Source organism: Ornithodoros turicata, chromosome 7 (assembly GCF_037126465.1).
Source record: "Ornithodoros turicata isolate Travis chromosome 7, ASM3712646v1, whole genome shotgun sequence".
NCBI lineage: Eukaryota > Metazoa > Arthropoda > Arachnida > Ixodida > Argasidae > Ornithodoros > Ornithodoros turicata.
In genome coordinates, this window is record NC_088207.1 from 51,551,453 (window position 1) to 51,578,863 (window position 27,411).

General features: G+C 45.1%; 1 protein-coding gene across 1 annotated transcript in view; it reads right to left on the reverse strand.

Annotated features, from left to right (window-relative positions):
* The window catches only part of LOC135400040 (lysosomal acid lipase/cholesteryl ester hydrolase-like), a 44,693-nt gene extending 17,731 nt beyond the window's left edge, over positions 1 to 26,962 (reverse strand). Inside the window, exons 1-3 of the mRNA XM_064631784.1 lie at positions 26,799 to 26,962; positions 10,079 to 10,283; positions 152 to 266 (exon numbers count right to left, since the gene is read on the reverse strand). Of these exons, the coding sequence (XP_064487854.1) occupies positions 152 to 266; positions 10,079 to 10,283; positions 26,799 to 26,930 (452 nt within the window). The 5' untranslated portion in view covers positions 26,931 to 26,962. The remainder of the gene's footprint in view (positions 1 to 151; positions 267 to 10,078; positions 10,284 to 26,798) is intronic.
* Between the last annotated feature and the right edge of the window lie 449 nt (positions 26,963 to 27,411).

A 27,411-nucleotide genomic window follows, 5' to 3' on the forward strand; every position in this document is an offset into this window, starting at 1 on the left:
CTCCAAGATGATAGTTGGCTACGTTGCTGTGGAGTTCTGTTACCTTTTGCAGCTGCTATATTGCTTAATTTTTGAAACTCTGCCGTGAAGTGTCATTTTGAAAGGGCGGTCTTCCTCTTGGAAGACCCGGCAAAGAGCACAAAAAATTCACCTGAACGTCAGGTACTCCCGGCTTCTTCTATTCAGATACTCATGCTGATCTGAATACGGTGATCCTCTTGTATTGATCATCCAGACATCGTAGCCGGCATCCGCGAGAACAAAACCTGCAATGAGAAACAGGCAACCACTTTGAACGTATAGCTTCACCTCCGAAATGAAGTACTTAAGTATACAGGGTGTCCCAGAAAGCGTGTCACTGAATTACAATTTCAAAAAAAACTACACCACCTACAGTCATGGGGTCAACGGCATTTGTTCTTACTGGGTGTTTGCCACCTCCCCATGCGAATGTCATGTAACGTAAGTTTAATCATGTAAAAAAAAATATGAAAAAAAATATTTTTGCGAGCTTAAGTGGGAAATTTGCCAAGTAAAGGTCACTTTTTTTACTCCACCGATGTGAAGAGCGTGTCTAGTTTACTCAAATTAATGGTAATTGACAGGGATATTTAGGAGCTATCCCATCGGAAAAAAATAGCCGAACATCATGCTCTACGGAGCTCCCTCAGAATAGCGCACAATGAATTTTTCAGCGAAATCTTTGCCAGTCCGATGAAAGGAGGTTATGGAAACCCAGCCAACCCCGGCATCGCAGAAAAAGATAACACGCGCATGGCTTATCGCGCCCGACTTTCGCTGGAATAACTCTTTTTTTTTTTTTTTGGAACCGTTACTTTTTCTACTATCGCACTGTGGGTTGGCTTTGGAACCTCCTTTGGTCGGACAGAGAACGATTGCGCTCAAAAAGCAATCGCGCGTTATGGTCCGGTGCTCCGAAAAGCATGATGTTCGACTTTTACCGTATTTTCACGCGTATTAGCCGCGGCTTATGCGCGAATTTTTTTTTTTTCGCGGACGCTCTGCGGCTTATCCACGGGTGCGGCTTATCTGATGGCTATTTTTCCCTGGTATTTTCCCCATACCCCGGATTAAACGAAAGGGTGCACAGTGCCTCATGTTTTTCGGAACAGGACCGCCCTGCCAGTGCATGAACAATACCGAACAGGGGCGGGTCTACATTCGAGTGGACTGTCCTTCCGAATACGTTCCCCCCACGCAGCTTTAACAAAAGGGGTGACAGTGATTAATGTCTCCTGGAACACCACTAACTCGTCAATCCACAAAAACACGCAACAAGGGCACAATCCGATCTTAGTAGAACACTAGAACTGACCTCCTTTGTTATACATCATGCCGATACCGAAATATGGACCACAGGGTTTATGGCCTTCCCTACGGCCTCCTTTGTCGGCAGACCCACAGGAAGGGTTCAATACACCTGACATCGGGATAAAACGTGGTCAGCTAAGCGTCAGTTCTCATTTGACCTGAGCAGCAGCATTCGTGGACACGGCAGTTATAGGTAAGGCATGGCTCCATCGCGGAGGTACGCCAGCGGCTTCAAACTAAAAGTCGTCGACGTCGCGGACCAGTACGGGAACAGGGCAGCTGGCAGGGAGTACGGCGTCGACGAGCGTTGAGAGTCTCTATTGATTTTGTTTGTGCAACTCTGGTTTAGCGCACAAAGCCGTCGCGTCGTATTACCCGCGGCTTATCTGCGAGTGCGGCTTATCTGCAAAAACATTTTCAAAATGTATCAAAAAATCAAAAGGAAAAATCAAAAAATCAAAGGTATCAAAAAACGAGTCCTGCGGCTTATCTGCGGTGCGGCTAATACTCGTGAAAATACGGTATTTTTTTTTTTTTTTCAATGGGATAGCTTATGAATATCACTGCCAAATATCATGAATTTGAGCGAATTCTACATGCTCTTCTTATTGGTGGGGTAAAAAGTAACCTTTACTTGGCAAATTTCCGAGTTCATTTCGCAAATATTTACAAAAATTAAGCTTGAGATACATGACATTCACATCAGGAGGTGACAGAACTCTAACAAGAACAAATGCCATTAACCGCATGATTCTAGGTGACGTACTTTATTTATTATAATTCAGTGACACGTTTTCTGGTACACGCTGTATAGATTCGTGGAAGCGAATAATTGTACGTCTGAGAGCCGGACGGGTAATGCCGCGTTACAAGAGATACTAAGGTTGAGATCGACAAAAGCAAAAATCGACTTTTAACTATTTTAGCGATAATGCTTGGTCGTTTCCCGGAGTGACAACACCTGCTTTTCCTTACAAAATAAGGAACCCGGTTCGAAGCTTTCGTAACGAACGTTACGACAGCCACTTTCGTTGAATGTATTCGCTCCCCGTTCCGTATCGGGTCCCGTTTCTCATCATTCGAATTCGCAGAAGACGCATCCAAACTGGCAACGGCCCCGAGTGGGCTGTGTTATATCGTGTTACTGGAGGCGCTAATGAACACCAGGTGTCTGAACACGCACTACAAACGATGACAAACCAAATACGTTGACGCTGCTCTGCGGATATATAGCTTCCGTCTTCCTACCCAAGAACGATGGGATATCTATGCCTAGTTTCTTCGCTGTGTCCATTTTGGATTGTTGAACAAATTCGTTTGAATAAATAAATAACTTCGCTGTTTACTAACTGTAGTCGTGTTCAAGTGAATCGTAAACCGGCAGACAGGCATGTTATGTGTGCGGCGTAGTTTAAAGGAAACTTCAAAAGAATTCGAAAAAAAATAGGTGAGCATCATACCGAACACAAAACGCCCCCTAGCTATCAAATACAGCATTCGCATTCATTTTGTGCGACAATAGCAAACTGAAACCGAAATGCAAAGTGAAGAAAACAGAGCTCCATATTACGGCGGTTCGTCCAGAGGAGGATATCGTGACGTCACCCAGCATTATCATCTACTTCCCAACCTGCATTCTTCCTTGCCGGATGCTGGATGATTTCAGCAGTCTGTTGCTTTAAGTGCCTTCTCGAAGTCGAAGTCGAAGACCTCGCTTCGAAAAAAATTCGTTTGAATAAAATCTGTGCAGCTTTGGAACGAGATATTTCGTACACATGTTCCTGACAGTGACATCCCAAAGGTTACGGATCGCATAATGCCATACCCACACACACACACACACATACACACACACACAAACACAAACACACAAAGAGACGATGATAAGATGGGGCTAGTGCCGGCCAGCAGGCGGGGCGCGCGCTGCCCCATTGACATTTGTAGATAGTGAAAGATGATGATGAAGATGAGGATTCAGGTGATCAAAGCAGGGTGAAGAGGCATGTTGATGACAGGAAATCCGAAAGGTGACGGAGACCTTGGTGCGTACAAGCGCTACTGTACCAGGAGCCCAGCACCTTGCCTATGGTAAAGGAGCGGTGGTCGACTGCATGCATTCTGTGCTGCAAGATCTCGCGTTCCCGCTCGTAGACAGGGCAGTCCATAAGTTGGTGGTGCAGGTCATCGCGCACATTGCATGATGCACAATGGTCCGTGGTGCACGGCCAAGGCGCTGCCTCATAACTGCATGGGGTGAATGCAACGTTCAGCCGCATACGGTGAAGAAAAGATGCGTAGTGTCGCGGAATGCGGGGAAGCGACAGAAAGCGAGACGGATCCACTGCGTGGACCGGAGAGTAGGATGCCATGCCATGCAGCCACTGCGATCTCGTATTATCTGCAGAGATAGCACGGACAAGGGCCCGACGGTCACCTTTGGGCAAGAGTGGATAGAGTGGACTGAAGGTACCTGATGACCCCATAGGGCAGCCTGGTCAGCCTCTCACATTGCCGGGTATGCCCACATGACCAGGTACCCACTGTAATACCATGGAATTGCCCAGGTCCAGCAGCTCCTTGTACGATTCAAGCACGTCAGCAACAATGGACACTAGATGACCGCGAGTGGCCATTATTGCGAGGCATTGGAGACCAGCCTTTGAGCCCGTGCAGAAGACCCATGGTCGAACCGAACACTGCAGAATCCCACATAATGCCACAAAAATGGCGTACGCCCCCCGTTTTCAGCAAATCAGGGGAAAAAGCGACGTCACTTGGGATGAAGGTTGGCTAGGAGCGTGCTATGTGGTGAAGTTCATTTTTAAGACTGTAGTTCTCCATGCAACCTGTCTTCTCCACGGAACTCGTAGCAACCAACTTTTTCGCATGACAAAGAACAGCCTTTTCTTCCCGCGACACGGATCAGTAGGCGAAACGGTACTGTCTGCCGCATACAGGCAAATGGGACCCCGGCGAAATGGAACCCCGAACATGTGAAGTGACGGGAAGATAACCGGCTAGGAAGTATTAGGCAAAATGCAGTGTTGTACCCGTTACCGAAATATGGTGTCGCGATACCGATACTCGTTACTTGAGTAAAAAGTATCGAAATACGGATATCGATACTTCTTTTTGAAAGTAACGGAGTACCGGTAGCGTTACTAAACATAAGTAACGCGATACTTTGGGCGATACTTTTGTTTGAAATACGTAGATGACGCAACACAGAAATATCGCTTACGCGAACAGTTTTGCAGTGAAAAGACAGCATATTTCATATGTAGTTCGGAAACTTTATGCTCGACTTTTATTGAATTGAATTGAATTGAATTTATTCAAGATATGCGAATGTAAATTACACTGGCTATGTACAAGGGATGGCCTAAAAGCAGCAAGACTGGTGCTTTTATCAAGACTTTTATCAATAGCTGGTCCTTGAAATCGTCTTCTGCCATCCTTGCAAGCCGAGGTCTCCCCGGCAGCTGACAAAGCCCAGTGTGACAATTACGTTAGTGTCAGGCCCACACTACCATGGAGTCCAATGACCAAGGAATCCTATCCGAAGTTAACAATGTCACAGTATTGTGAGCGTGACTCAATGCAACATGGTAGCTTAGCAGTGATATCCAGAGCGCACTGTCTTTACCTCTGTTCGTTGACCTTAACACTTTTGTTGGGCACAGCGTGGTTATTCCTTTCAGTTTTAAAGAAAACCAGTGAACACATGTTTGTTATAACTTCATAATTCCGGTTACGAAGCACGTAGGCGTGTCCACAAGCTCCTCTGTCGAGGGCTAGGCGGACCATTGACAATGAATATGAGTGAGAAATATCGTCGGTGAAGAAACGGTGGGACACTAAAAAGTATCGGTAACGATACAGAGATGGCGTTACCATAAATTTGTAACGGAAATATTTTTACGGTACCGGCTTAAGAAAGTATCGCGATACGCTCTCCGATACAGAAAAAGTATCGATTACTGTAACAGCGTTACTTGTAACGGCGATACGTGCAACACACACAAAATGGGAAGAGACGGAGACGGTTGGGCTGGGGGTTCACTGCTCTCCCATTAGTTCGGCCTGCGAGAACGTAAACACAATCTGCTTCTTCCCTGAAAAATGGAATTCCGACGTCTCGACAAAGCACATTACGTAAAGGACGACGGGTGCAGCATTCTTTCGAATACACAACCGACGATTGCAAAATGCCTAAAAGGCGTCCGGGAATTACGGATTTGCAGTGACAAACCCTCCTGAAACGAAACAAGGCTCTTTTCGAGCGCATGTTTTGAAAAGGTTGTTGCACTCGCTATCGACGCGTACTGCAGATTACCCTTCCCTTCTTTTTGTTTTATTGCGTTTTCCTTATTTCGTGTATTTCTTTTTTCTTTTTCTTTTTTTTTCGTGTGAATGCACATTTCGCGTCAAATTCTGTTCCTTGCAGAGAGTATGCTTGCTGTAAACTACTACTTCTTTTTCATCAGCTAGCTTTATTCGGTGACCAGTATGCGAGTACACTTCGACTCTCGTCGAAAATTTGTCTTGTCTTTCTTTAGTTATAAGTAATGCTTGACATTCATATTCAAAAACTTTGTACGAGATAGTCCCTCTAGCATGCTGCATAGTGAATAGTGTTGCTTCTAGCACATAGTACAGCGGCGTGTGATCTTAATGACTGCAATTTCGCTTCTGTTCCCTTTCAGTTATCATCCTGTGCAAGCGTCCATCGATCGATTGCTTAAAATAAATAATAACAAGAAACTGTACGTGTCGATATAGCAGCGTCGTTACTCCTACAAAAAGAACAAACAATAAAGAAAAGAAAGGACGCAAAAAAATATAAAAAATCAACAAAAACGAAAGAGATATTGGTGCATTGTGCCGGCATTTGGCGAGTTCGATGAGACAAAGTTGCTAGAACTGTGCATCTAAATACGATTCCGTAACTACGAAACTAACTTTATTACCCTGTTGAACATAAAAGTATGCAAGCGAGCTGGTGATAATCTGGACACGACATTCCTTGAGATTGTAGGAAGACAGCGACTTGTCCTGTTGCTTCTTGTTCGTCGTTTTCTTCACCCAATTTCAAGAAATACCACTTCCTTTATTATCCTGTGGCGCATATATTAACAAATGCTCTACGGCATGCAGTGGCGGCTTTGCGGGCACAAAGACACGTGACCCATCAACAAACGTTATCTCAAAAAGCGCTCACAGCTGCACAACAACATACAAGAGGACACGGATTGCATAAACGCAAAGTGGCAAAGCGAAGACCAGTCGATATCTACCCCGCCGGATTGCCGGAACTATAGGCGTGCCAGCACTGTCGGTAATTGAGCAACCGAATAGTGCGCGCGTGAGACAGACAGATATGCCTCGTCAGTTAAAAATTTACGTCGCTAAGATTACATGGCACAGTGTGATTACTTGGCACATCGACGAGACAGCCAGAAGATGTCATGAGCTTACCGAGATGACAGTAATACCCCTGTCAGACGGACTAATTTAGTGTCACTTTCGCCGAGTGACACTTGCGCATAATGTCATTCCTGAGCTGTCACACGGCATCTTTTAGTGTACAGTCGGCAGAAAGTGCACAAACGATTTGATGGGTTTCCCCAAACTCGCTTCACTTCTCTTCAGCGGGCCCAGCTTCGACGGCAAGCTTCACAGGGCCCTGACAATCCCAGTATTTTTAAACGAGTACTTTCAACACCGTGTTTATTTGATTTTTGTACAGTGTGTCATTACTCTTGTTAACAGCCTGAATAAACTTCGCAGTTTCGCCGATCTGGCGACGCCCATGTTTGTTTTGGCACGTGTTTGAGGCCAATTTGTGTAATGTTGGAAGATGATTTGCAGGAAGTGTTTCAAAATCAAAGAAAAACGCTCTCGGGAAGGTATTGTGGCGCACGCCTAAAAATTTTGCCGCCGTTCATTCTTATAATAACAATAATTTTATTTTTGTTTCGGTACCCATAAACAACCACTAGTGCCTTCTTATTGGTGCACTTCAAAAGGTTATACATGAAAAACAAAGACATTCAAATAGACAAAGTTAACAGTGAAACGAACGAAGTTAAACAGAAACAATGGCACTAATACTAGTAAGAAACTCACGAGAAGGAGCGAAAATGTCAATGTCATGATGTTGCAACGCGGAGTTCAAGATTAGTTGTAAACGATTGGTTGGATGGAGCCTTGCAAAAGAGTGAGGATAGAAAACAAGATGAGGCCTCAGAGAACGTGAGGGCACTCGGAAGTTGATGCACGATAGTAGTTCGGGGCAGTCAGTGACATAATGTATGAGCTTATATAAGATATGACAGTCACGAATCATTCTGCGATGAGATAATGTGGGGGGTAGCAAGTTTGTTCAGAATACGATCGTAGTAAGTGCTACAACCAAGATGACGAAGATGAAAAACAGAGATCAAGCGTCGCTGAACGTTTTCGATTTCAGTTTCGTTATCTATCGTAATGGACCATTTCCACATTCGCGTCGCCCCTGGCGACGGAATGTCGAACGTCGTGTCTTTCCCCCCAATAATGGTGAAGCGCTTTTCGGACTGGCACATTGCGTGGGAAAGTTTGCGTACGCTATACGAGCTGAAGCTCGCAAGCTATTTCCGCTAACGCTCTCGGCGAGTTACCAAGCAGTCGTCTGCAACTGTAATGGACCTTTTCCATATTCGCGTCGCCCCTGGCGGTGGAATGTCGAACGTCGTGTCTTTCCCCTCAATAATGGTAACGCTTACGAACTGGCATGTACGTTGCGTGGGAAAGTAGCAAAAGAAGATTGGAAGAAGAATGCGGAAAGCACATTGTACTCATTACCAGACCTCAAACATTCGCGTAACCTTGAAACCGATTATCTCCCCACAATGAACACGACAGTCTCCCGCAGGTGGGTCCATAGCGATGTTTTCCACTTAAAGATGGCGGACTCAAGGGCTGGGCATGCGCATATACGTTGTCGGAAACGGTCCATTGCCATTCCTTTTTTTCTTCTGTCTCTCTCTCTTCTTCTTTTTCTTTGGAATAGCAAGCCTCTAGGCTAACCTTTCCTCTCTTTTTTTTTTAATTCCCCCCTTCCACTTTGTGGAAGTGACATTCGCTTGCGGGAGGAGTGCACTTCACGAAAATGACACTAAATGAGCTCGTGCGACTGGGGTTATTGCTCACCGCCGAAACGATTTTTGTTTCATGGGGAACACAGCCTGAGCTTTTTGTTACTTGCACGCTGGGGAATGGACCTCTTTCACCATGGCCTATGCGCATGCGTATGACCTTGAGGCGCCGGAGAGGATTGTCTCCGTCTTCACTAGATGGCGCACTATGGAGACGACAGAAGTGTGGACCAGTAGGGAGACCGCACAAATGGCGCGACCTTGTCGGCCCCACTCCGAACCGGTTTTGGTCCTTTGTGCTATCCACGTGGATTTGTTTTGACGGGCGCCGAGCATGGTTCGTTGGAGAGGGATACGACTAGGGTTGCCACCTTTCGTAGTGAAAAATACCGGCTGAGGGAGAGGAGGTGGAATAGAGGGAAAGGAGGAGATACTCGCAGGAAAGGGAGAGTAAGTGAGGGGTGGACAGTATACAGAGAGAGAGAGAGAAAGAACGAGCGTACTGGCTCAAGACGACAATGATAATAATAATGAATAATTAAGAAAACGACTGGTGACTACGGAGTTGGGTCTCTGCTCCAGATTTATTCAAGCTGCAGTGGAATGTTGGAAGGAAAACCCCGTAAAAGCCCCTTTGAAAGGTGTTGAGCCAAAAATACCGGCAAAAGGCTGCCGGTATCACTCTCCTACCGGCAACCGGCAGAGAGAGCAAATAACCGGCCGTGCCGGTATAATACGGGCCTGGTGGCAACCCTAGATACGACGCGTATGTGAAAAAGGTCCATTAGAGAGTCTTAGTGCATCGTACTCAAGGGCGATAGCGTACGTAACAGATAGCAGTGGTGGTTCTGCGCACTGCGCGAAGACGCTATCTTTCTGTTATGGCCCTCTTGCAGCACCATCAACGCTATCCCTTACGTACGCAAACGCGGTAGCGTACGATGTACTAAAACTGTCTATTTTTAGTGGATCATACGCTATCGCTTTGCGTACGCTGTAAGATAGCTTTGCCGCCATTGCGCATGCGCAGTGGTTATGTCCTCAAGGATGGCTTGTCGGCGTATAATAAATACGCTATTTTTCAGGAATAATGAGCGAAGAAGAGAGAGAGAATAGTGAGATAGAAGGTTTTGCGGGAGCATGTCGCAGGATTCCGGCTCAGCTACTCTTTGGACTTTAGGCTTTATTAATTTGTTAGTTTTTTTTATTGGGTGTTAGCGCCGCGCAGCAACTGTGGCTATGAGCCGCGTCTTGTCTGTTGTAATTACAGTTGCAGACGACTGCTTGGTAACTCGCCGAGAGCGTTAGCGGAAATAGCTTGCGAGCTTCAGCTCGTATAGCGTACGCAAAGCGATAGCGTACGATCCGCTAAAATTCTCAAAAGCGAAGTGAGGCTATTGTACTTGAATATTCAAGCATGAATTACACATAACTAGCAAAACACATATTTGAACAGCTTTCGCAGAGGCGCGCTGTCGTTGCCTCTTAGTTGAGGCTACTGTGCTCCATTTCTGTCAAGGTATAATGGTAGCGGTAACTCCTTCGAGCAATTTTATGGACTGTGTAGCTACACATCCAGCCTCTTCACGTCGTTGCATCATACGCACCAAGACTTTGATGTGGCATGTTGATGACCCAGTCAGCAGCGGATGAGATGATACCATGGACAAGAAGCAGAGGCGGCCCAGGAAAGCGCTCGTAGCTGTGAAAGCCTCTGCCATGTAAGATTCTGCAGAGCGAGAGTACGTATCCATCTTCAGTGACCACGAAGTGCTCTTCCGCTGGGTAACCCCATTTCTCGATTAGCTCCATCTGAAAAGAGCAAGAACACGTCCGCGTTCATGGCACGCATAAACGCTACCAATCCTTTGATTCTCAAAGCTGAACAAGATTCATTAAAGCAATCAATAGGATCATCGGTTGGATTAATGCTGAAACCTCTGCAAGAGAAGAGTTCAGAAAATCCCAGAGTGCTTAGCGCCGCTTTGAACTGTGGGAGTTTACTAATACGAAAGAACCGCGTGGCCTCCAAACTATTCCGATTCCTCCCTTACCGGTCCATTCTCCACGAGGTGTCAAGGTCAGCGAAAGCGAAATGTGAAGGATTATTTATTTATTCTTCGTTCCCCCGCTCAGCAAGTGCCCAGGATGCAATGCGTGCGCAAAGAGTACTGGGATTTTCTGAAGCCCTCTATTGACCTTTTTCACATTCGCGTCGTAAAAAACAAACCCATGCCAAAACAAACCCATGTGGGTAGCAATAGCACAAACTACAAAAACCGGTCCGGGACGGGACCAACGAGCTCGCGCCGTTCGTACGGTGTCCTCACTTCTGGATGGATGGACGGATGGATGGATTCTGTGGCTTTTCCCTTTGGAGCGGGCGGCAGCTTGCGCCACCTAGCCTAGAATTGACACACTACTGAGGTGAAATTACTTTGGATGATCAGAATTACTTCACACAGCCGGTGTTTGCATTAGAGACAAATACATTATTCGTATGCCACCAATCATTCAGTCGGTCCTTTGTACTTTGTACTGATTTGAGGTTAACTTCGCCCCCATCGTATCAGAAACCCAGTGCTTCCCATAAGGTCACATCGCCCTGCGTCGGCTGAATACCTTTGCATGCCAGTATGACATGCTCCGCAGTCTCCTCTTCTTGTCCACATACACCGCATGTTTTATCTGAGACCTCTGTATATTTTGCGGCATGAGTTTTCGTTCGTAGCATCCCTGTCCTTGCCTCAAACAGCAGCGCGCTTGCTCTAGAGTTGTCGAAAATTCCCTCTGACCGTATTTCCCTTATATATTCCCTGTACACCTTAAGTGACGGTTTCGCCTGCATTTTAATTGTCCACTGTCTAATTTCCGATTCCCTTACCCTAGTATTTATGCTTTTCTTCTTACTTTCCTCGTCCCAAGTTAAATACTTAGCAGACAGACGCCTAGTTCTTTTCCGCCATTTTGTGTCTGTCTCCCTCGTCCAGCGCCACCTATTGAACACAGATATAACCTTATCCGGCGCACTCAAGGTTAGGCGCATAAGCAGTTGCGAAAAAGCCAAATTTTCTGAAACAAGACATATGACGTCGTGACGTGACGTATCGTTGAAGAAAAAAGGCGATCTGCCGTGGGGGGGGGGGGGGGGGGGGGGGCAGAAGGATGATAAGCGATAGGTGCCCTAAAAAGAGGAAAGAAAGATGGAAAAAAGGAAAAATACAGTCGATACAGCAGGTTTTATTATATAGGGTGTTGCAAAAGCATGTTTATATCCGACTGTGACTCAAGCTTTGCTTGAGCTATACACTATAGCAAAGCTATGGCTCAGGCCGACTGTTGCTTGAACACATATGTGTTCTGTATCTACGGAATGTTGTTGTTGGGTTCCGTATATACGGAACCCAAAGTGTGCTCGAAAGACTCGAGCCTTGCGTCTGCCCTCTGACTGGACTTTCTTGGGACTTTCTTTCGTGCCTGTACTGCACTGGACTGTTTATCTTTCATTCTTCCCCCTTTCCTGTCTTTCATTTTCTTTCTTTCTGTTTATTTTTCAGTTTCGTTTTTGGAATAGCAAGCTGGCAATAGTCTGTCTGTTCCTTTTCTTTTCTTTTGTCCTGTTTTCTTTCACTCTAATAAACATATCCCCCCCCCCTCAAAAAAAATAGTATGCTTCCTATGATCCTCCATCTAATGTAGCATGATGTAATGCTTTGAGTATAGCAAGGGCTTTGAGGGATGTTTCTTGCCGTATATAAAAATAGTTTTTACTCCAACATCTACTACCCAATTTCTACCTCCTTCAACTGTTTGACAGATAAAGCTTGAAACTACTTTTTTTTTTCTACAAGTCAGAGCACCACTGGTTTCCTGCGTAGAGTTTACTTACCCGGCAATAAAAATAAATTCCCACGGCCACCAATATCAGTTATCCGGAAGGAGAGATAGCTGCAACAGAAACGGCAGTATAGCGCTTCGGTTGGCTGGTGGAGGGTTGCCGAACACGCATTATCAGTGTTGTTGTAACGTTGGCTGTAGACCAATACGGGGTCTCTACACGCGATGCAGTGTGTAACTCGGTCGTCGCACTTTTGCCAAAAATGCTGTCTTTTTCTTTGTTTCAGTTTTTCACTTTTAAGTCCCCACAAACACTCTTCAGTATACAAAAATCACTTAAAATAAAGCTGACTTGTACGTATCTTGAGTACGTACTCAAAATGCAGAATTTTAAATACTTTTCCCGGTATTTTGGTACTCCACTCAATACTTTTTGTGACGAGTATTTTTAACGTATTTAAAATACTCTTTTGAGTATTTGCTATTCAGTACTCAAAATACTTTCCTTCTTCGTCAAGCACACTTCCCGCTGTGTGCAGATTGCCAGCTCACTGGAACTTAACCCTTTTTTTTCTCTCTCTCTCACTCTCTCTCTTTGGGGGAATTCGGGAATTACTCAAACTGCTTTCAGTTTTGAGTATCTTGTACTGTATTTTAATTACTTTTTTAAATGGAGTATTCAGTATCTTGTTTTAATTATTTTTGTGCAGTATTTTGTACAAGTCTGAAATAAAGAAACAAAGCGACGACTTTCACCGCAAAGTAACAGGCAGATACGTAGAGCAGACATCAGGACACTGGACTCGAGCCAGAATCCAACGATGTGCAACGAAACCTAGAACTTGATTCTACAGGTTTGGCGACAGCGTTAATTACTACCGCTAAACGAGGAAGCAGGATGCCCGGCACCCACTGATGGAACACTTAGACACGAGAAACACCACAGGTGCTCGCAAACGTAAACACGTTATTGATAGATCAGCAGGAAGTTGCCTCCGTGGTAATACATAGTTTGAGAAAGTTGGAATAGGGGATTGCTGCTCTGACGAAGTAAGAACGACGACTCGATATAGCGACATTGGGTAGGGGAATGAAGAGGCACGTCCTTAAGAGAGGTCCCGAAAATTAATATGCGTGTCCTTGAAAAGCGCAGTATGTAAGTGAAGGTCTCATCACTCAGTCAGTGAAGGTCACCTCTCATCACTCAGTCAGGTCAGTGAAGGAGATTCGCATCCTCACCAATGAGATTAGGGGTTGAACGAGCGTGAGTGTTTACAGATCGGAATAGAGGCAACTGAAGCTGCAGTTTTTGCAGCTTTTTGTCTGTATCCCCCCACCAAGTGTCATTGGTGAAATAAATTATTATTATTATTATTATATTTATTATTATTATTATTATTATTATTAACTGCGTGGGCCGAGGAACCTCCCCCCAGCCTCCCCGTCAGGGGCTTACAGACACCAAATATTGAAAGATGAAAGTCACTGAAAAGGTTAGCCAGCTGTAGGACTCGAACCCACATCTTCTGGATTGCCGGTCCAGGGCTCTACCAGTTGGGCTAAGCTAACACGCCTTCTCAGTGACATCCAGGGTGCGTCATCTGAAGGGACAAACCAGCCACTCTCTCTCATTCATCCTCCTTTCACTCTTACATTTTTGCACACTCATACACGCATTCTTTCATGACCAAATATTGTCCTTTCTATGTTGCGCTCGTGTCTTCCCATTTCGCCTATTCCCATTTTGCCTAATGCTTCTTAGCGGATTATCTCGCCATCCCTTAGCAGATTCACTGACCTCGAACTGCAGGGGGTCCCATTTGGCCTAATGTATGCTGCAGACAGTCCCACTTCGCCTACTAATCCGTGTTACGTAAGAAAGAAGGCGGTCCTCTGCCAAAAGTCAATTTCGGATCTTCATATAACTTTACATGCAACCTTGTTGGTTTCACTGAAGCATGAGGTCTGTATTTATAATTCATATTACACTAGGGTTTCCTCCCTCATCTGTTGGTTCACAAATATAGACTGTGCAAGAGTGAAAACATAGTTTTTACGTACATTTTTTTTAAATTAAAAGGGCAGCTTTGTTTTCTGCGCTTCAAAATTCTTCCAAATTTGCAGCTCTACTCAATATGCATTAGATGTCCCACGGCATCGAGGTACGACATCATGTCCCGTTCGCCATTCTGAATTATTGACTGCTCAATGACATTCTTAAGTAGCATCACAACTTTTTATTAATTCCAACGCCCTACGCCGGCTTTTTCAACTGACCCTAAGTGATTTCGGAGAAATTCACAGCACACCCTGGAGGAGACTAGAATTTGTACGACACCGACCAGAAAAGGAATTCCTGTCGGAAATATTTCCGTGTATAACTCCCACCGTTAGATAATGGGCAGGCCCTCTTCAGAGCACCTTTTTACCGAAAAACGCGCGCGTTATACACCGGAAAATACGGTAGTTAGGTTGAACGTGGGTTAAGGCGTCTCGCTCGGTGGTGTCGTGCTAGCTGGGAGGCGGTGGGTTCGAATCCTACCCCCGGTTGTGCTGTCTGAGGTTTTCCCTGGGTTTTCCGAAGACTTTCGAGACGAATACCGGCACAGTTCCCTCTGAAGTCTGCCCAAGACGCATATTAACCCCCTATCCCCCCACTCCTTCCTGCTGTCCTCTCTCCATCTGTTCTCATCTGTACGTCGCTCATAGCCACCTCTCATCTCCACATAGCCACATCTCGCTCATAGCCACCTCGCCGTCGCTCATAGCTTCGCGGCGCTAACACGAAAAAAAAAAAAAAAAAAGAGTTAAATTAAACACGACTATAGTGACACCAGTTTCCATATTTAATATCGCTCAGGTGACACTGAACATGGCTCGAAGCCTTGTTTCATTCGTCATGCTGTCCATCAGGAGTCACTATGTAAAATGTTTGTAAAATGTTTTTGTTGTATTTGTACATTATATTTACACCTTATATTTGCAAATGTAAGGGGTCTTTGTTTCGGACGACGTAAGGTAGTTGTTCGACGAGCACATTCATTTCTTGCACACGTCATCATCGGGTCGGAGCGTGTAAGTAACGCCCACTTGCCGACAGTCCGGTTTTGCCTAATGAGATTGCACGGCAGTCCCATTTCGCCTAACGGCTGTTACCCCTCCCGCCTCTTTAATCCGATAATCCGGGTTAGGCAAAATGGGAATAGGCGAAATGGGATGTAACCGTTGCGCTGCAGCCTCAAAACATCAGTTCTCTCATGTCCAACAGTTGCCGCTTGCTTCGATCCCGTCGTATGATTGTGTGTATAAGTGAGCAAAAATGTAAGGGTTAAAGGAGGATGAATGAGAGAGAGTGGTTGATTCGTCCCTTCAGATGACGCGCCCTTGGAAGTCGCTGGGGAGGTGTGTTAGCTTAGCTCAATTGGTAGAGCCCTGGGCCGGAAATCCAGAAGATGTGGGTTCGAGTTCTACAGCTGGTTAACCTTTCAGTGACTTCCATCTTTCACAGCTAATATTCGCCCGCCCTGTATACGCCGTGTAGCCTTATGTCCAGATCAAAGGATAACGCTCATGTGCGTGATATTTGGACAAACTGCAAAATGTACGCTGCAGCACCTGTGCAGCAGCAACAACAACCTGCGCTGTGTGCCCTGGCGAACATCCTCAAGGACATATGAGCTCAAATAATATTTTAAAGCGCTCAATGTTTTCACGCATCAAGCGTCATGAACAGCTGGTCGCACCAGTACGACCTACTTTTCCATTTGCTTTTTGATCTTGTTCTTTTCGCTTTCGTTTTCGCTTGTCTTTGATCGTGCATCTTGTGTGTTTTGCTGTTGACTGCCGCCAAGCTCAGTGTCACAAGCCTCTCGGCATAGGCGGGCCTGTTTGCAGTATTTTTAGTTTTGTTGTTTGAAATAAATATTATTACTATTATTACTCGTAGGGAGACACGGTCACGGCCAAACGAAACTAGGGAAAAGTACCGCGTTTCCTGGATTACCGTCGTTCCGAAGTGAAAACGACGGCGGCATTGTTCCGAATCACGTTCGGCCATGCGGAAGTGAAGCTTCTGCTCCATGTATTACGGAGTTAATGACGGGAACGGATGCCCACGGCGATGTTTCGAAAGTAGTCGAATTATATTAGCCTATAGGTGAACAATAAAACATAAAAGAAAGAAAGAAACGCACGACGAGACGGCTTCAGTTACATCGAGATAGAGAGCAAAATGAACGCGAGCGACAGGGGAGGAGAAAGAAAGATATGGAGCAGTACATGTAAGAAAGAGAGAGAGGGAGTGTGACACGTGTGATCTGGATTGTGAGCAGACGGGTCACGAGTGTAAGTTTCGGGGGTTCTTGTCTTTTCGCAGGTATAGTTTGTTTTGTTCTAATACCAAGGATTAGTTTCCTGCTAGTTTCGCTTCAAACGAAAAAGTATCCGAATTTATTTTCATATTTTTTCACTCATTGGACAACTTAAATGATGTCGCTAACTTGGAACCAGCGCTTACGGGAATTGAGAGAGGGTAGCTGTGTGGCTGGCTGCACCTGGGCGGGAGTCTCGAAGTGAATATTGGAACATCATCACCAATCTGCTCGTGCACACGTCGTCACGCGCAGCCTTTGGGTCACGTGACATGGGAAAACATGGGGATGCGTCACAGACGTCATATACTGCTGGCCGAATGAGGCAGCAGCGTGCCAACACCGCCTAGATAGAGAAAGCCTGCTCACTGGTCGACGTGACGTAACAACTAACAGTCAGCCAATCAGGATCGTGTTTTCAATGGCTTTAGCCAATTACGAACGTGCCTTCCACAGTCGTAGCCATGGAGACGAACCGCCGTCGTCTGCGAATAGTGATTGAACGTCCCGTATACTAAATGGGGAAAACTCTAAGATAAAGCGCAAAGCAGTTCCGTATATTTCTCAAAAGCGTGTTGGGCTTTTTGTCTACAGATTTGAGTCCGCAGGTGCAAAGTTAGGTGCAGTCATTTGCGAGTTCTTGAATATGCAGCAGTAGCAAATTTCGCAGCAGTAGCAGACGAAGTTTGACTTCATATGTGCACGTAGCGAAGGGACAGTCCGGGAAAACCGGAAGTTCATTTTTTTTTCAAACTGCCACGGAAGCTTACATATGCTGTGTGGAAAGTTTCAGCTCCCAAAATGGCGTCGTCTTCGAGACACCGAATTAAAACTAATCCTCTGAAAACATCCGGTTTCGTTTTTCTCCCTCGCATACTGCTTGCCCCAAGGATCCTCTACACTCTAAGAAAAAAAGGAGTAAAACGGGGAGTAATTGCAGCTTCTGCTCGCCTAGTCTGCAATTACTCCCCATTTTAGTCCCCCAACCCGACATTTAGTCCCGACATTTACTGCCCAGGACTGCAAATTGTCATTCGCGAATGGTCTCCTGAATGCAACAGTCTACGTAGATATGTGCCCTTGGTCAATTTGAACGACATCAGGCTGTGTAACTCCAGGCAATTTTCCAGCCGCATAGTGTAAGAAGCAGTTAGCGCATTTTTCTTCGCAAATTGTACCCTATGTATGGCGCAAGATTTTATATCACTCGATATATCACGGTTGACGGTTTTCTTCAAAGTATTTTCATGCATGCACACGAATTATGTACGTGGGACTCTTACAACAGCGCGTGAAATGCAGTGTCCACTCAGTGACATCCATTTAGTCCCGTGCATTTACCCCCGAAAGGTACTATTTTTTGTGGCAATGCATTTAGTCCCCAAAAGGAGTAAAAGTACGTCATCCGTCAAGTGAGCATGACGTCCCCAATGGACACAGTGGGGCGCAGGACTGCGCCGTTGCTGGGAATGCAGAGAGGTGTTCTTTCTATGACTGTACTGAACCGTAGGCTGCGTCGTGATACCTGTGCTTACATTGACGCTGCTGTGCATTCTACTCTGCATAACGTGTGATTCCTACTCAAAATCATCACAATGGGCAAATGCTAGCACGCAACAACCAACTATAGCACAAACAGGCATGCGCAAGTCACATGCGGCTTTGCTCTATGCACGTCCCCCGAGAGCTGGTTGCGGCCATTACTCGGGACCAACTGCGGCATAGAAAAAAAATCTATTATAAATCGCGCGCTACGATTTCTTCTGAAATATTTTGCACGGTGGTTGTGAGGAGTATTAGAAATCATAAGACGGTGTTTCCAAGACCCATGTTTTCGACCGAGCTCGACTCAGGTGCGGCATCATGTTTTCCCGTGTCACGTGACCAAACGTGACGTCACTGCACAAGCCCTCATTCATTTTCACTTTTATTTCAATACTTGGTACGCACTATATATTGCCCGCAACTTAACCGATTGACTCAAGGCATCTCCTCTCTTAAGGTCTCAAGTACTCTCTGAAAGAAATGACAATAATTGACACATACACACACAAAAAAGAAAAAAAACAAGAGAAAAGGAGAAGAAAGAAAGAAGAAACTAAATTTAGAGAAAGAAGGTGAAGCACTAAATGAAACCAAGCATGCCCAGCTCGAAAGGTAGAGTAAATATGAAGATCCGCCTTCCCGCCTCTTTGTTTTGCCCCGAGAAATTTGCCTCCCTGCCCCTGGGCTTTGTTTGCACGAGAAGTGCGTGGATGGAACGGTTTTCCGTCAGCTGTCACTTTGGCAAACATGACCTCAATTTGTGAACGGATTTCATGTTCCCGTTTCTCTGAACATGTCGGTCCGTCTTATGAGACTTTCGAAACGGGTCCACCTCATTTCGGTAAATAACTCTCACCGTTATATTAGAGCCTCTACACTTTTGAAAGTAATTGCATTGGAACTGCATGAGCCGTGACCTTAAACCCAATGATGCACGTGCGCGTTCGCGGAACAAAGAAATTAGTGGCCCAATGTAGCGTATTGTTCGAGGCAACTGAAAACGGGTTGTAAATGAAAGAGACACTGATAATGTGGCCAGTAAGTGCAGACTTGCCTGGGTTGCAAATTACAAGCACATATGTTGTTATGCGTAGGTGGCATGCATATAATTAAACTCTGTTGAAAATGCCACCTCCTGAAAACTAAGCAACTGTAAAAACGGTGTTAAACAACTCACAGAGCGCTCGAGAACCCATTTATACACGAGGGGGGGCTTTCCATTTTCTTTCATTTCAGTATTTTCCCTTCGTGTCTCTAAACGCGATCACATGAGGCCTTCATTTTCTTTCTTCGTCCATTAAGGCTAACACTACGACGAACAGTCTTTATTCGAAGCGCCATCCCAGGCGTTGTAGAATCATGTACTACATATTTTCACTGTTTTTTTTTATTGCATGTTAGCGCCGCGAAGCAACTGTGGCTATGAGCGGCGTACAGATGTGGACAGACGGAGAGAGGACAGCAGGAAGGAGTGGGGGACAGGGGGATTAGTATGCGTCCTGGGCCGACTTCAGAGGGAACTGTGCCGACATTCGTCTGGAAAGTCTTCGGAAAACCCAGGGAAAACCTCAGACAGCACAGCCGGCGGTAGGATTCGAACCCACCACCTCCCAGTCTACAGCACGACCTTGGTTATCACCAACGAGCGGACGCCTTAGCCCACTCGGCCATGCCGCTGGTATATTTTCACTGTTACGTCATAAGTATGACATATCCGCCTCAATAATGACTATCCTCCCTGACCACAGGCTCACTTCAAAGAGAAGAGAACGACAATACTCATGCAGTACACGATTTACTTGTGCTGGAGGAAAATTTAATATGACGTGGTATTACCATGTACACGGTGGCTCCTACACTTTAGCAAGGCTTCCTGTTCTTGCGGCTTCAAACCTGTAGCCTACCAGAGGCAATTATCAAGCGGCCCCGCAAATGGCCCGACTTTAATCGCTGCTCAATTTGAGAAAGCCCTAACAAGCCTTCTCTCCACAGCCATCCCAAGTCCACATGCAAGATACACATCATGTAGCTACTCTATAGCCAATAATTATGTCCGAAGGTCACCCGATGCTCCAATAAAATATAGAGATCACTGGTGTTCTGGACAATTTGTTCATCACCATTTATTCTCACCATTTCTTCTCATCCGTCACCATTTTCAAGACATGTTGTCAGCTCTACTCGCTTAATTTTAGGTTCTCGAAATATTTTTGAAATTGGGTCACGGGCTTCTAAACGGTAATCTTGTCTCCAGGTGTCAGACATCTAGTCTGTAACATCCATCATTATACTACAGTCCGTGTTTTACTAACTTCGGGTGAATCGCGTGACTAGCGGCGGGACGGCAGTTAATCGCTGGCTAAGCGTCATTCCGTGTACAGTAAAGCGTGAGGCAGGGGGATATGTAAAAAATAATACCGAGAAAGTTGGGTGAAGGCGGTAACCCTCAATGGAGGAAAAAGTGCAGTGTTTCATCAGCGTCACAGAGTCTAAAAGTATAGCTGGGGACGCCGAGTTATGCAACGCTGATCCCATAGAGGTTGGTCCTGTCTCGCACAGAGGTGCGTTCAATAATAGGTTTAGTAGAAGCGCAGTGAGGTTTGGTGCTTTTTTCTCTGCTATAATGGCTGAACGCTCTTATAGTGTTCGTTTTAAGCTACACGTTGGATTACGCGGAAGAAAATCCACATGCTTTCGCCACTTCGTAAACATAGAGGAACAGTCAGGATTAGGTTTCGTAAAACGTCTCGCAAGTGATATGGACAGTTTGCAATTACCAGCGATCTCAAGCAGCCGTCTGACTTGCAGTTTCGCAAAAGCACTAGCGATTTGTCTGACAGTTACTTTGCTGTCTGCAGGGTGTAAATGTTATTATTTTATGAACTTTCCACTCCCCACGATCAAACCTCCTGCGTACCTTTCTTTCTTTCTTTCTTTCTTTTTTTTTTTTTTGCAAAGCAATGACTCTAATGGCGTTCGGCGTATAAGAACGGCGTTGCGGCTGCGTTCTTTGACACAACTGGTGTAAGTGGTATTTGTTCATCTTACACTTAGGTGTAAGTACCATTCGTGGGTTTTAGTACGCTATCGTACGCTATCACCTTCGCGTACGCAAGGGATAGCGCGGTGGTCCCGCGCACTGCGCGAAGTTCTCTTTATGTTTTGCGCATGCGCAGAACCACCAACGCTATCCCTTATACGATGCACTAAAAGTCACCATTATGGTGACCTCCGGTTAGAACCTGCCCATACAGTGCCCGATATGATAAGAAGATGATTAGATAGTGAAGCCAAAATCTCCATTTTATTTTTTCTTTAAATCAATCAACCAATCAATCAATCAATGATTAGATTGGATAGGACTATGGAATTGGACTGTCAGCTCTACAGGGTGTCTCACGTTACGTGTCAAAAAATTATATTTAACAATCTACACGTCGGAAAATTACGGGGGTCAACGGTATTCGCCTTCAGAGAGTTTTTTTCCATCGTGTGAGAACACTTTTATAAATTTTTCGCCATGGGAAAAGTCCGGAAATTGGCTATATAGTCAACCTAACATTTCTTCGACAGATTCGGGAAGTACGAGTCGGGTTTAGCTCACCACTGAAAAATCCATTTCGTGGTACAAAAGTAAGGAGCGGGGAAAAAAAAGGGGGAAAATATCCCATTTCGGACCGCGCAAATTGCCGCTCACTTTTCGCATCCTTTCAGAGCGCTCCGGGAAACGACGCACAAAAAACAGTCGCCCCGTCCCTTTAATTCCCCTCTCAACGCCCTCATGTTTTTAGCGACAGGTGCATTTGGTGATTGCTTTGCCCTGTATAGCGTTCGCATGGCCTTACTCTGATAGCCCTGCAGACTGTTTATGAGCCCTAGCTGTTGAGAATCCAATGAGCCAAACCAACGGTAGGGGTGGAACTGCTCGCCGTATAGTCGGCCACGCTGAGGCGTGCAACATCACGTCTATATCGCAAGAGAGGTCGTGCGTCTTGGGCCGACTTCACAGAGAATCGTGCCGACATTTGTCTTAAAGCGTCTGAAGAAAACCCAGGGAAAACACCCTGCCGGGGCCCGAATTCGAACCACGGTCACCTCCCTGTCTCGGCGTGGAACGCCACCATCGCAGTCACCTATAGTTCCGCGTTTTCGGTTTAAACCGAAAAACACCGAACACAGAGGTACATTCCAGGACATGACAGAGATAAATTGCTGCACATGACCTGCAAGCTGTTGATGCAGAAGCCCGAAAACCATACAGAAATACGATGGTTGTGAAAAATGTCCGTTTACTTTTCTTTAGCCGCAAAACGCCACCGCAGCGAACGACGCCATGTTGAATGAGCGTCATGCTGAAATCATATTGTGATTTCTATTAGCCGATAACTGTCGGATAAACCATGTTCACGCCAGGAAAAACATAGAAAAACATAGAAAAACGCTGATTTCGTGGGGAAAAAATAAGCACCGAAAAACATACGCCGAATCGGCCCAAAAATAAAAACCGAAAACTCGGAACCCTACCTATAGGCCACGGGAGGTGGTGAAAACCAGCGAAATGGAGCCCCAACGCCACCGTTCCCGATTTGGATCGTTCCCAATTATTCGCTGTCGAGCTGTCCAGTGCTCACATTAGCGCCTGTTAGCGCGAAAGCGGCGAGTTTTGATTTTCTATTTTTTTAGTATTTAAATCTAATTTTTCTTTTTTTTTGGGGGGGGGGGTGTTGCGATGGTCTGTTTCACATCTTTGTGAATAAAGATATTATTATTATTATTTATGGGAGTACCCGAATTTACCGTGTGACGAATTCAATCTCTCCCTATTATATTCCCCATTCATCACCATTAATTTATCTGTTGTTGCCGTTGTCTCCCCATTATTTTTATTTTTTCGTCAACATCAACTAAGAAGAAAAAGAATGTGCATGGAATGCTTGAGTTCAAAGGATCGTAATACCTCCTGTATTTCGAATTTTGAAGAATCTACTTTCTTCTGTATATGACTGTTCACAATGTGAATACTGACAAAACGTACCGGGAAATATCGGCAGAATATTTTTGTTGAAGGTGCATTTTAGTAGCACGAACACGAAGCAAAGTGATAATATTGAAACACAGCGCCGCCCCGCGGGGAATCGTGTAATACTCCTTCTCGATTTCTGCTCAGAGTACATTTAATATGCTACGGCATCTCCATATCTACGAGGACAATATTATACTCTCCAGCACAACTTGCACCGACGGGTCAATATAGCTGTCAGAACTTCATATAAAGCTACGGCTGTTGAAGCTGGAATGTCCTGTTCAACTGAAATTGAACCTCTGTATGCAATAAGGGGATAAGTCGAATTATCCCCTTTTTAGTGTTTTTGTTGCAATGACATCTACATACCAGTGTGTACCTGCTAAATAAAATTTAGGACCATTCTGCAATTTATTGACTTGCTACAGGAGCGTAAGAAACGGGAAATGCATGTGTGTCAATGGGATGGACAGTCAGAGGCATGCGTATTCTGTGAAAGAACTGATGTACTGAGGCCTACAGCTGGCTAACCTTTTCAGTGACTTTCATCTTTCATGCGTATTCTGCTCTGCGTTACTAAATCGGTTATTGGTTAGGGATGAATGGTTGGGGGAGTGTACATGTTTGTTTCAGTAAAAAAAGGAAAAAAAAAGATTGGGGGAAGGGAAAAAATAGAAGAGAAGGAGGAAGAAACTCACAGGTAATTCGTCTCTATAATGTGATTCACTATAATTCTGAAGGCAAGTCATGCGTTCTGTCTCTATCAGGAAGCGGAGTGCTGCTTTCGTCAGTTAGTACTGTATAAGGAGCAATTGGAAGGTCACTTGGCCCTATATTGAGATAACACATCCTTTGGTCGGTATCTGCTACATTTCAACTGAGAGGTTCTCAGCGCATCTCACGTTCTATGAGAGTATAGTTAATGGCGACGATGCTTATCCTGGTTTAGTTTAGTTTCGTTGCCTGGTTATGATCCGGTCTACCATTAGTCAATGAAAATTGCGCTTAAAACGCGTCAGAATTACCAGTCGTGCCGACCGAAGACACCGAGCCGCTCTGCATACGCAATGCGTTCTCGATTATCCATGAGATAAGGCGAATCCTCAATCGTGATTACGCACGGTTACTACTATATATACTCGCTTTATAAGCACAGAAGAGGGGGAGGGTGGAGGATGTAACGGAGAGGTCAAGGCATCGTGGAAGGAACAAGCTGATTAAAGCTAATTTTGTCTTTCCCCCTTTTCCGGATTAGTTACGTGTTTCTCTCCCTACTAACCATAGTCTGCACGTCCCCCGGAGATGAAAGAAAAGTGAAATCGTGCAGATGATGAGTGTGGAGTCTTCGGGAGCAGTTCTGTACCGACCTCTTCGCGTATTTTACGTTTACGGCAGACTTGTGCGTAACGCGTTACTAGTAATTGCGTTACTTGTAATCAATTACCTTTCTTAGTAATTTTTCGAGTAACCAGTTACTTTACTGTCAAAGTAATTTTTGGAGTAATCGATTACTTTTCCAGCAAAGATAAACTTATCTTTCAGATGTTCTGCCCCAAGTCAAGCCCTTCCTGCCGTCAGCCTTTGTTGGGCCGTTCCAGTATAGCAAGCGGAGGTCATTGTAATAACGTTCTAGAATTTCAATGTCTCTGTCCCTAATCTCTCCCTGCACCAGTGTGGTTGTGCCTGAAGCTTTGAAGCTTTAGTGAGCCATGTGGAAGTTCCACGCAATGTTCTTCCACAATCGGGTCAACGTCTCCCCGGGCGATAAATACAGTAGAATTACAGATCTACCTGTCCAACGCGTTTTTGTTTTTGGTGTTATTTCAGCTGTTCCGCTGCGGACCTTTTTTTTTCTCCCTCTCTCTCTGAGGCACACGAGGATGGGTATAGTTTGCGTGAATGTAGTGTAGAGTAACGACTGGAGTACACTTTAAGAAAAAAAGGAGTAAAACGGGAAGTAATTGCAGCTTCTACTCCCCTAGACTGCAATTACTCCCCATTTTAGTCCCCTAAGCCGACATTTAGTCCCGACATTTAATCCCCAGGACTGCAAATTGTCACTGCTTCGCGAGTGGTCTCCTGAATGCAACAGTCTACGTCAATATTGCCCTCGGTCAATTTGATGGCATAAGGCTGTACAACTCAGGCAAGGTAGCAATTGTCCAGCCACACAGAGTAAGAAACAGTTAAGGCATCTTTCTTCGCGAATTGTGCCCTGCGTACGGCGCAAGATTTCATATCACTCGATATATCACGGTTGACGGTTTGCTTCAAAGTATTCTCATGCATGCACACGAATTATGTACTTGGCACGCATTATGTACTTGTGACATTCATTTACTCCCATGCATTTACTCCCGAAAGGGACTAGTTTTCGTGGCAATGCATTTAGTTCCCAAAAGGAGTAAAAGTACTCTTTTTTTTCTTGCAGCGCAGCGCGTTACTTTGCTACTCGTTACTCAATTACATTTGGAGTCGAGTAATTGATAACGGTAATCAATTTTCGTAGAAGTAACGGTAACGGTAGTCAATTACTTTTTCCGAGTAACGGGCACAAGTCTGGTTTACGGATTCCCATATCATTTTTAATTCTAACGACGCAATGTTTACAAATGGAAATCTTTTCCCTATTGCATTGCATTGCATGCAGTGCGTGCATTATATAGGTTTTTTTTTATCCGTTACAGAATTTTTATTTAAGAAAAGCAAAGAGAGCTGCATAGATGTTGTTTTTTGCAATTAAATTCTAAGGTCGGGCTAACATCCTCTCGAAGAAAGTATGCAACTTTAAGACGACTGATTACCTAAAATTCATTAATTAACTTTTTGATACGCGGACATCGGGCAAAAGCGAGGGATGATCAATCAGAGACTATCCTAGTTGAAAGCCATTCCACGTTTTCAAAAATCATGAAATGCGGACCTGCGTTAAGATAACCATCCCCGAATTTTGATACGCAAATGAGCAGAGACAGGAAAACCCCTCCTAAGAAGCGCGTCGCCTTCGCCGCCGAGGGAGGCTTGTCTGGAGGGGAAAGCGGTTTTATGTGACCCGCAAGTCGGCACCAACTCCAATCATCTCCAAAATCAATCTCCATCTTCCAAAATCGCATGACGCATGACCCTCTGACATGAAATGAGGGCTATCCCCTGCATTCCATGTCGACGAGGTTTCGGCTCATTTGCATATCAAAATTCGGGGGCGGATATCTTTACGTACGTGAGTGTTTCAGGTTTTTTTTAAACGTGGGATGGCTTTCAACAAACGTGGTCTCTCATTCTGATCTCGCGCTTTTGCCCGAAATTTCCTAATTAATGAGTTCATTAATGAATTTAAAGTGCCCTGCCTAGCGCTTGCGTTTTGGGTCCTCTATCCCCACGATCCCTATTCTAAAACTACCTACCCTTTTATAACCTACCACATGAATGACCGAGTAGGTCGGTTAATACGCGCCTGTAGCGTGAAAGATATACTACTAAGTCTTCCCACGTACTCGACACCAAAACACATAATCGGTTCTTACGCTTTACATTAAAGAAATGCAAACTTACCGGCCCCATGAAAGCGTCCTTCTCAAGATTCGCCTTGCCAGGAAGTCCGAAACACATTTGCACCACAAACGTTAAGCACAATGTTGTCAGGAACATTGGGTGCCGCATCAAGTGCATCCGCCTTGTATACATTCTTTCAGAAATGTCTTTGAACGATCAGTGGCCAGCTTCTATGCACGCACGATTGTTGCTGGTGTAAATGACAGTCTAATAACGCGCATGGCGACGTTTCGATGGCAACCTTCAGAACGCTATGCCTTACGGTAACGAGTCCTCAAAAGGGGGGGGGGGGGGAGAAAAATATCGGTGTTCTCTTACGACGCTGAAGTTGATAAAGTAAGATCATGCGTCAAGATTGCTTAATTTGTAAACAATAATCTATCTCATCATTCTTCATCCTCTCTTGAAGTGTTTTTTCCCGGCATACAAAGAAAGAGCAAAAAAAGAAGAAAGAAAGGACTCGAGTAGCTTGGCATTGTCGAATGGGTTAGAAACCTCTCCGAATTACAGCGAGTGGCTGTTGCGTTGCAAGCGGGACTCAAACACTACGCCGCGCGTTGTAGTGCATCTTCTGAATCTATGAGATGAAAGAAGAAAAAAAGGTGAAAAAGGG